The sequence below is a fragment of the Paramisgurnus dabryanus genome, chromosome 17 (assembly GCF_030506205.2).
Source record: "Paramisgurnus dabryanus chromosome 17, PD_genome_1.1, whole genome shotgun sequence".
Lineage (NCBI taxonomy): Eukaryota > Metazoa > Chordata > Actinopteri > Cypriniformes > Cobitidae > Paramisgurnus > Paramisgurnus dabryanus.
In genome coordinates this window covers 7819469-7830834 of record NC_133353.1, presented here as the reverse complement: position 1 = coordinate 7830834, position 11366 = coordinate 7819469, and the positions used below count along the sequence as shown (strand labels likewise).

The following is an 11366-nucleotide window of genomic DNA, read 5'->3' as shown; positions in this document are numbered from 1 at the left end:
CCATGAAAAGATTCAAATGAAATATATTTTCAACTGCAAAAATATACTTAAATATACATAAAAACTAATACTTATACATTTTTTGCTTAAACTATATAAATGTTATACAAACTTTAATAATTTGGCCAAGAAACATATTTTGCCATATGGGTTGTAAAATTAGACATATTAAATATGTATTTGTTGTCTTTGACAACAATTCATTTTAAAATATATATTAATATATGTATGTTAAAACCAAAATATATTTAACTAAGCTTTACTTTCTACAAAATGTATTCAACACATATTTAAAACCATATTTTGGCCAAATATATATATCTTTTTTTACTGTATGGGATGTAAGAGCCATACTGTACCATGAAAATATTATTAAATGCATACATGATAATTAAAGGGGACATATTATGAAAATTTGACTTTTTTTCATGATTAAGTGTTAAGACTGGGCCCCTAGTGCTTTTATCAACCTAGAAATGTGAAAAAGATTCGATTTCCATTCTCTGAAAGCATATGGAAAAAATAGCTCATTGAAATTTGTCTCCCTTTGTGATGTCAGAAGCGGATAATACAGAGATCAGCTCATTTGCATTTAAAAGGACACACCCAAAAACGGCACATTTTGCTCACACCTACAAAGTGGCAAATTTAACATCTTATAATCAATTATCTATGAGATATTTTGAGCTAAAACTTCTCATGGGGACACCAAAGATTTATTTTACATAATAAAAAAGTCTTGTGAAATGTCCCCTTTAAAAATAATGATGAAAAGCATAAATGCTTGAGAAAATATTTAAAATAGTTTATGCATTAAGATGGATGTTTGCTAGGTGCTACATAATGTGTTTTATTAGTCACTTATTTATTCTTCGTGGTTTGCTTTAGTCATTACTTTATTCAGAGGTTTACTGTCACAGATTAAATTTCTGCCTATCACAATAGTTGCAGTTTTGTGTTCTCAAAAATGTAAGTTCTTACTATAGTTAACCAAACTTATCTTATCTATTTGAATCTTTTCTTAAAGTTCATACAGCAAAATTCAATGAAATGTTTTGATTGTGTTGTGAAACGGCATCATCTAGTGGCCACAGTATATACTGCAAAGCCTGTTCAAACCAAAAATCCTGAACCAACCAAAAGTCCATCTTTCTTTTACATTTATTTCCAATTGCACAGTTATGTCTATAAACATGTTTTCTAAATTGTTGGGTGGCAGCAGATTAAGACAAACATTCATGTGAAAGTTTGATTAATAAAACTGTACAATAAATTAGCTTCGAGGAGAAAACCGGCAAGCCCACACATTATTTACCCCCCAAAACTCTTTAGGATATCATGTTTATCAGTAGTACAGTGAATGTTGAATGAATCTGAACTGAAACAGCAATGTTATGTGTAGTCTAAAGAAAGGACATCTTGCTTTGTCTATTATAACAGATTAAATACTTGTGATTTGTTCAATTACAAACATCTCACTAGCATAAACAACAAATGATGATCGACTAACAGAACGTAGGTGGATGCTTCAAGTTTGTAAACACCAGATCTCATGCTGCCTCTTGTGCAAAACAAATCAGAGGTCAAACAGTACAAAGGCGGCCAATGATTTCAAATATTCAGATTCATCAGGTTGCCGTCACTTCTCAACCAAGCAGATGGCTCACCGTTAAAGTGTCATATTTGTGTCCAATCGGATTCATTGACAATACATACACAAATATATCATCTTAAAATGCATCATTTCATTTCAAATAATATAATAAAAGTATTCATTTGTAAATAATCAAATTTATATATCTATATATTTCATGTTTAAATATATCATTAAACTGGCAATGATGACAAATCTGAGAGTGTGAGGCATCCCATGATGTTTGCCATTGACACTTTAGCATCTGTCTTGTTTTGGTCCTTCACAAAGAAACAAAATTTTCAAAAATAAAGAGATAACATTAATAATAATAATAATAAAGAAAATTACAATACAAACTACAAAAATATTAATAAAATGACTTTCATGTCATTATAATATAAAACATAGTGCAAAACCACACAACTGCTCATAGAAAAGAAAATATATATGAAGCAGATAAGCCAGATTTCATTTTTTTTTTAGATGGTTAACATTGCAAATTGCTATTTTGGTAGATATTTACACAAACACCATGGCTATATTTATATATAGATAAAGATGACATGTATTTAAATAATGAATTTTGCAGAATCAAGGGACCTTTCCTTTCTGAGAGAATAACAACTCTTTGGAGTCTCATAAGGTCATGGACATGAAATCCTCAATCACTTTGAGCGCATCATCACTCTCAAGTTTGTCGACATGAGTATTAATATGTACAACATTTGGCAGCAATGTGAAAAACCAAAATAAAAAAATGCCTGATAGGAAACTTAAACAACATGATGTTCCTAAATTAACACAAATAGCAGCAATATCCTGCACCTCACACATAAAGAAAAGACCCGCAAACACACTTTGAGTTTATATAAATGTGAACATACACATATTCTTGCATACATGTATGTTCACAAACACACACACACAGGCCGAGGTTAGCATATATTCATGGGTCGCAAAGCAAAGGCAGATAAGAAACCCCTCTGAAAGACAACTGGAGGGACCGACGGTATGAAGTTGCATTAAACATTAAGTGGTACTTGGTCACATCCACTGCAGCACACAGAGATATTCAGCTTTATATTCAACTCTCTGTGAGAGATGACAAACTCATGCATTAGTCCGCTGAAAAGGCTTTATATAGAAAACAAATTGACATCCGTCTGTCCTTTACTAAAGATGACAACGATCACCGAAGGAAGAAATCTCACATTGCGAGTCCTCTTCAGCCTCTGCCCATTTCCTCATCCAGAAGCAGAGAAGCTGTTGCATCGTGGGTAATGTTTTGCATACGAGCAACCAGTACGTTCGGCACGGTGTGGTGTTGTGTCCGACAGGTTTCTTACATGTCAATCATCAGAAGGCACATAATGAAATGCATGCCTCACGCTTCCGAGCTCTCGCTTGCGATGTTTACAACATAATTAACGAAGAAAAATAATTTGCATTCTCTGTTTGTATATAATTCAACATTTATATACCCATACATCTTCAGGTAAATCTCACGAAAACATGGCCAGGTCATATTTCACATCAAAATCAAAAAAGAAAATGACTGTAATAACCTTTTAATCGTTAGCATAAAGGCAGTAAAACCTAAAATACCTGTAGATATACTTAACAATTCAAATATCACTTTTTTCTTTTGATTTCAAGGAATATATGACCTTTACAACCTTGAGATTCACCCTTTAGAAAAAAAAATCAGTTTACAGATACAGTGTAAATCAGTCTGATCTGATCCGTGTAAACCAACACTTCCTCTGAACACAAGGACAAACATGATGCATGATCAGATCTCGTCCAGGTCTGCCTGTAGTTTGACATGGCAAAACAATCACATGATATGTGGTTAAAACAGCAACTTCCAGCCCTTTAGAGATGAAATTAAACAGTAATTCATCACATCATACAGTATATGTAAGACAATCTGGCCATTTCTATAGCTAATGTGATCAATAACCCGCCTCCAAAACCAAAATTAAACTCAAAGCAACCTTCATAAATTATAAGACTAGACACGTAATCTATTCTTGCCCTAGTGACAGATTATCAGAAGCATTTCGCTTGGCAAAGCTGCAGACTTCGGTCCTTTCTTTGTGAGCTGTGATCATCTCATTTCCCCAAATCTCCCATAATCCTTTGTTTTGTAGTTCAGAATGGCAGTGAGAATGACAGCATGGCTGATGAAAATACAGGACTGGGCAGCACCGGTGTTGGGTCACCTCTGGCGTTTTGTTTGGGGAGAGGATACTCGACCGCCACCAAAAAGGGAAGGAATTTCAGCCTGATCCGTTCCTTCCCTTCCCGACTCCACTGTCCTTACCCAGCTCTTATCGCGCCAAAATTTGTGCTGGGCGTAAGTGGCAGTTTTTGGACAAACATACACAAAGAGAAGAAACGGAGATGATGATGGATGTACTGTCTTCATATGAAGGTCTGCTGAATCCTCAGAGCTGGTACCATTTCTTATCCTTGTATTTCAGCATCATCTGATGAGGAAACAGAGATGTAAAAATATAGGAAAAACTCAGATAAAAGTGTCTGACAAATGCATAAAGGTTGCCAACTATCAGCAATAATCTTACATCATGCGCATGTTTGGAGAATGAGTCTGCGCTCGACATCATGGCCGCTGTCCTCTCCTCCAGCTCGCCCAGTTTTTGTCCTCTCTCATCCAGAGCTATTCTCGCCCGCGCCAACTCTCCCACCACACCTGACGCTGCCCCCTTCATGCCCTCCATACCACCCGGTCCTGGGATGTGTTGCGCAAGGCTGCGTGAGGCCTTCCCAGATGCCGTCTCTCCGACTGTACAAAAAAAACAAACACAATCGTTTAGATTTTTCATGAAGGCACCGTTTCAGATTCATTTAAAAAATACAAGATGAAGGCTTACATAAATCTTCTCTGTCTAATGACTGAGCACCGCCTCCAAATAAGCCCTTGAAGAAACCTCGGTTTGGTGCCTCAGGGGTCTCCACTGGAGTAAACAGTTCTCCGAGCATCTCCTATAAAAATCATAATAATTGATTATAATAAACATTTGATGATGTAATCACTGAGATAATGAAACAAGCTTGTTTAAACACAGCATAAGAAAACATAAAAATTATTTAAAAAAAACGTTAAAAACAACATTTACATGATAACATAAATAAGTATTAAACACACTGTACTTATTAGGTTTGTAACGGTACACGAAATTCACAGTTCAGTACGTTTGGTTTTTACGTCAGGTTCAGTTCAATTTCGATACAGTTAAGGAGTAGAAATGCAAATCATAAAAATGTTTGGCATTTATTTTTAACATTTGCAAACATCAACATTTGTAAATATAAAAAGTTTACATATATTAAAAACGGTTTACATATTTCAAACACAATTTTAGGGCTGGGTATCGATTCAGATGTTCCAGATCGAATCGATTTCGATTCACAAGCTATCAGGTCGATTCGATTCTCAATTTGGTTTTCAATTCCGATTCTCGGGACGATTAGTATAAAGTATATAATAAGTATATAGATATAGAATATTATATTAAATTAGAATATAGACTGAATGACAGGCTCACCTCTCGCTCCATGGTAACATTGCGCAAGGCAAAAAAAAGGGTGACATCTAGTGGAGAAGACTAGTAATTTGATTAACGTTAATCTTACGTTCAATGTTTGGGGAAATAAATATGGGAAAAAAAAATCGTTTCGTGGCTTTTAAGAATCGATTTTAAATCGACCACGTAAAAAAAAACAATTAATCGAAAAATCAATTTGCCCAGCCCTACACAATTTTGATAAAAAAAACCCTGCTTGCTTTAAAATTTTTATTTTTATTTTCACAAAGTAAGATGTGATCCTGATCAAATTTTTTTTGTTGTTCCTGGATCAACGTTTTAATCAAAGAAACCCAGAAATACCCTTAACTCAAACCCTAACCATTTTTACCCATCAAATTAGTCTGAAATAATAGTTTAAGAACAATCTAAATCTAACAATCTGTCAATTCCTCCAGAAAACAGGCGTGAGGCGCACTTGACAGTTTACATTTATTTCAGAGAGAAATCTTTTGGATTATTTTATTGTGAAATTGGGATGAACACTAGACAGTGTCACATTGTGGCAACGCGGCACGAGAATTTAAATAATTTGAATAAAAACCAAGAGGTACCCCAATTTATATTTTAATAAATCTCTTAATTCTTAAAGGAGGCCCGGGACCACCCCAACCCCCCCCTGAATAAACCTGACCTGTAGGTTGTCACAGGTTTCTTGGCTGTATGTGATTCTTTGGATCTCAGTGGCAGATGTGAGGTACAGGGCCTGACCCTGGTTGGAGAAACAGAAGGTTCTGGCTATCCTCATGTCCGTCAGAGGAAGGTAGTTCACATCCAGCAGCGGTCGCAAACTCGGCAAACTGAAAAACACATTTCACAGGCTTAGAAGGTAAAACAAAAAGATTAAAAGTCTTGAATAGAGCTGGGGAATAAAATCATTAATCCATGCAATCATGATGCTAACATGAACGAATTCGGCATCGATGCAAAAACCAAAGAATCAATTAAAAAAAATGCAATTTTAAATATGAGGCATTTTTATTGTAAATAATGTAAACATTGATTTCGACAAAAATAAAAACTTTTGTGTTTTAGGCTGTAAACAGTGCAGGTGAATCAATGCTTTGTCTGGTGCAGTTCTACCCAAACAGATTAATGTATTTTGTAGACTAGGGTGAAGTATACGTATATATACTGAATAAGAAGACAAGTTGCATCGAATGCATCCTATAAATCGAAGTCTGGAATATCAGGTCCTTTACCTCAAAGTCATGATGTGACCGTTGGCACAGAAGCAAGCGATGCAGAGCCCGGCGCTCAACGTCACCACATCAGCTCTGAGAACAAAGGATGTCTCGGTGATGTTGTGCTTATAGATGCAATTTTGCGAGGGCAGGGCCACAACCTTAGCCTGTTTCATGGAGCACACCACAGCATACTGACAGTCCTGGTTCTCTTGAGACGATGGGGGTGAGTTGGGCCGGCGTTTTCTTGTCTGCTCTCTCTCCTCTTCAGGGGCGTTGGGCTCATACCAGGGTTCGTAAACATGGGGCACAAGCGTGCCGCTGGAGTCCAGCTGGGCCATGCATAAAATTCCTCCCTTTAGACTAACCACCGAACCTGCGATAGAGGAACAGTCATATTTGTGTTCACTTCCAGATGTTTCAGGAATTATTATTAGCTATAAAATTAACTATTACTAATTCTAGACTTATTTTGATGGGATGTAATGGCAGATGTAAGTGAAGTTCTTACCACAGAATGAGATGCCCACAGACTGCTGCATCCTCTGCTCCGGTGTTGAGGGCACGGTGAGGGTGATGGCCAACATGTTGCCTTGCGAGGTGCCAATCCACAGACTGGGCACTGCCACCATCTCACTCTTCTTAGACAAAGAATCACAAAAGTAGAAGGAGGTAATGACCTCACGTGACTCCCTGTCAATGCTGGTCACGCTGGAGCTGCGCGAGCGACTAAACGAGTTGTCCCTGGCGTCTGAGAGTACGGTGGCCCATCAGGGACAAAAAAGACACAAAAAAGGACAAATCAGTTTGCGTTACCAAAAGAAAAATCAGTTTCCGTTACCAAAAGCCAGGGCAGTTAAAACACAAGCCATTTTAAACACTCCCATTCAAAATGAAATAAACTTTCCAACACCACATGTTTTACCATCACTTTAAGGAAAACAGATTTGTTTAGCACTAATTCTGAGTCAAATATGACTCTGACTCTTGAAATCGAGATTAATACACCATCTGAAAGCAGAATAAATCATGCCATTGATGTATGATTTGTTAGGATAGGACACTATTTGGCTGAGATACAACGATTTGAAAATCTGGAATCTGAGGGTGAAAATATTTTAATATAATATATTTTTGATATATTTACTGTACAGTAGGAAATGACAAAATCTTAATGATTTTTGGCATAAAAAATCTATAATTTTGACCCATACAATGCATTGTTGGCTACTGCTACAAATATACCCTGTGCAACTTCTAACTAGTTTTGTGGTCCAGGGTTACATATTTCCTCAACAAAATGTAAATAAAAAGTATTTATATATGATGGCAGTACTCAATACATAAAATTTATTATGCAAACTTTGATGAAAAAACTTCGAAATCAGAATTTGTAGCCCAAGGAATGTGCTTAGTCACAAAAAAATCCTACTACAGAAGACTAAATTTGCTTAAAAAAGTTTTCCTCAGATTTTGGTGTGAATCATGTCATAACAGCAAGTTAATGACAACAAATTAAGACAAAGACAGGTTAACACAGAACAAGTTAATGCTCTGATGCTGCTTCGCTGTAAGAGATTAAATTATTATAATTACATACAGTTTAATAAAAATACATCATGACCTGTACAATTGTAAATCTAAAGGCCGAAGTATAGTTCATTTTTTGGCACACTTTAGGCCCCTTAGTTCCAATTGGGCATCGTTTAAGTGCCAATTGGGCATCGTTTAAATGCCACGGCCTACCTGAGCATTGTTTCTGACCATGTCCATCCCTTTATGACCATCATGTACTCATCCTCTGATGGCTACTTCCAGCAGGATAATGCACCATGTCACAAAGCTTGAATCATTTCAAATTGGTTTCTTGAACATGACAATGAGTTCACTGTACTAAAATGGCCCCACAGTCATCAGATCTCAACCCAATAGAGCATCTTTGGGATGTGGTGGAATGGGAGCTTCGTGCCCTGGATGTGCATCCAACAAATCTCCATCAACTTAAAGATGCTATCCTATCAATATGGGCCAACATTTCTAAAGAATGCTTTCAGCACCTTGTTGAATTAATGCCACGCAGAAAATAAGGCAGTTCTGAAGGTGAAAGGGGGTCAAACACAGTATTAGTATGGTGTTCCTAATAATCCTTTAGGTGAGTGTATATATCAGAGTATAAACACTCATGAGCTCTGCTCAAAAACCTCGTTTGCTGCCTTTTAGATGCCCAAACATTATGCACCAAAATCCACTTTGTCAATCTCAAAAAATAAACAGGACCAGGAGTCACACAGATCCGAGCTCTCTAGGGTTTTTTGAGTCAGAGCTCAAGCGTGCACACTGCCTTTTCACAAGCTGCCGTATCAATGTGATGACAAGGGCTGCTTAACAAACGGCCAGCGTGTAGACAAATCACCTGTAAAAGATATACAGCTACTCCTAGAAATGATAAATGAGAGAACAAACTCTTACCATCTTTCTGATCAGCAATCATGTTAATTTTCCTGGATATCTTAGCTGGAAAAAAGGATAACATTGTTCTAAACATATTGCTGTTATATAAGATCAATTTAAACAAGTATCAATTGATTTACAAGAGAAATAAGCATGTTATTGATGAGTTTATCAGATGCCAGAGGGTGTACAGAGTACAGCAAAGCCACAGAACAGCAATGAGCCCGTAAAAGAGATTATTCAAATCAAGTACGGTCGAAAGCAATTGATCATGCCCGGACAACTGTGCTGAGATTAGTGGCAGTGAAACCAGTACCCATCGAGCAGCAGAACACCAGGTATTTCAGAGATTGTCCATATGTAAATCTGTCTTTGATTTCGAAAGAATATGTCATTCGGAAATAATCATTTCAATGCCCTTTGCAGTTTTACCCTTTAAACGTGCCACAGCGGAGGACAGAAAGCCTGTAAACAAGATTAGACAAAAGCAACATGTCTAAAGAGGAGAAAATGTAGACTGAAATTGTGAGAATAAAAGAGTTATGGGATTAAAACCGCTTGAAGTTAGGTCATCAAAGAACGGCATTCTCAATCTGAGAATAAAATAGATTTATTAGTAAAAACAGACATTGTGGCGGACATTAACTATTGGCAAGGCTGAGAAATCTTCCACTGTAGCCTAAAACAATGACAAACAGAGATAAAGTCTCGACTGATTAACAGTTTGTTCCGCATGCATCTTATACGATGTGATGTGACTTAATAGCTGTTTGGCTTTAAACCTGAATGTTAAAGGCACAATATGTAGGATTTTCACCACTAGAGGTCCCTATTACACAATAACAAATGAGAAGCTTAGTGACAATAAAGGGGAATGATATGATGGAGATCTTGTTTTCAATATCTAAAGATGTATGGTGTTCGCTACTCATGTTCACGAAAGAGGTAATAAATAAATGTTTTATTACCTGTACGTTTGATCACATTATTTTATGGCATTTAAATGAATTAGCTGCAAGGCACAACAGCTGCGTGTTAGATTTGTCTAATGGGAAACTGAGAATAGCATGGATTTTAAGTCCTTAAAGGATTAGTCAATTTTCTTAAAAAAAAAAAAAACTCCAGATAATTTACTCACCACCATGTCGTCAAAAATGTTGATGTCTTTCTTTGTTCAGTCGAGAAGAAATTATGTTTTTTGAGGAAAACATTACAGGATTTTTCTCATTTTAATGGACTTTAATGGACACCAACACGTAACAGTTTTAATGCAGTTTAAAATTGCAGTTTCAAAGGACTTTAAATGATCTCAAACGAGGCATAAGGGTCTTATCTAGTGAAACAATTGTCATTTTTGACAAGAAAATTTAAAAATATGCACTTTAAAACCACAACTTCTTGTCTATCTCCGGTCCTGTGACGCGCCAGCGCGACCTCACGTAATTGCGTAATGACGTCGAAAGGTCACGTGTTGCATATATAAAAAGCACATTTGCGGACCATTTTAAACAATAAACTGACACAAAGACATTAATTAGTATCATTCGACATACAAAAACGTTGGAGCGCTCCTCTTTCTCCACACTTGTAAACATTGGAGCGTAGTTTCGCATACATCCTTCGTGACCTCTTGACGTAATGATATATTGCGTGAGGTCGCCCTGGCGCGTCACATGACCAGAGATATACGAGAAGCTGTGGTCTAAAAGTGCATATTTTTTATTTTTCTTCTCAAAAATGACAATCGTTTCGCTAGATAAGACCCTTATGCCTCGTTTGGGATCATTAAGAGTCCTTTGAAACTGCAATTTTAAACTGCATTAAAACTGTTACGTGTTGGGGTCCATTAAAGTCCATTAAATGAGAAAAATACTGGAATGTTTTCCTCAAAAACATAATTTCTTCTCAAATGAACAAAGAAAGACATCAACATTTTGGATAACATGGTGGCGAGTAAATTATCTGGATTTTTTTTTAAAGAAAATGGACTAATCCTTTAACTCATTCCCCGCCAGTCTTTTTTTTTGAAAAGTTGCCCCAAGCATTTTTTTGTGATTTTCACAAAAGTTTAACACAAAATGCCTTTCAGGAAATTTTTCTTCTAAAAATATATAAATATAAAAATATATCAAATGACAGAACAGACCACTCTGCTTTCAAACAAACAATAAACAAACAAACAAAACGGGAAAAACGTTTCATCCTATCTATATTTTTTCTCTGCTTATAAACTCTTAAATACGGGTATTTTCTTTAAAAATATGATTTTTTTTAGCAAAAAGCTACAATAATTTAATTTTTGTGAAGGAATTTTGTTAGAGAACAGATTCTGAACGATTTTTAAAAACCTACAGAGAGTTTAAAATTAGAAAATAACTTTTTTGCTTCAGTTTTTTGTAAATTATTGTAAAGTGTGCCATCTAGTGGATAATCGTGATATTACAGATTAACATTAAAATTCATCGGGAACACTTTATTTATGCA

At 36.0% G+C, this 11366-nt stretch overlaps 1 protein-coding gene across 3 annotated transcripts in view; it reads right to left on the bottom strand.

The window, feature by feature from the left end:
* Positions 1–1143: 1143 nt before the first annotated feature.
* stxbp5b (syntaxin binding protein 5b (tomosyn)) overlaps positions 1144–11366 on the bottom strand; it is a 36172-nt gene continuing 25949 nt past the window's right edge. For 2 of the 3 annotated variants that reach the window (XM_065254328.2, XM_065254339.2), the window contains 7 exons: positions 8901–8945; positions 6943–7182; positions 6450–6807; positions 5882–6047; positions 4534–4645; positions 4225–4445; positions 1144–4128 (listed from right to left, as the gene is read on the bottom strand). In XM_065254328.2, the coding sequence (XP_065110400.1) occupies positions 4087–4128; positions 4225–4445; positions 4534–4645; positions 5882–6047; positions 6450–6807; positions 6943–7182; positions 8901–8945 (1184 nt within the window). In that variant the 3' untranslated portion in view covers positions 1144–4086. The remainder of the gene's footprint in view (positions 4129–4224; positions 4446–4533; positions 4646–5881; positions 6048–6449; positions 6808–6942; positions 7183–8900; positions 8946–11366) is intronic. The other variant, XM_065254347.2, reaches the window with a different exon arrangement.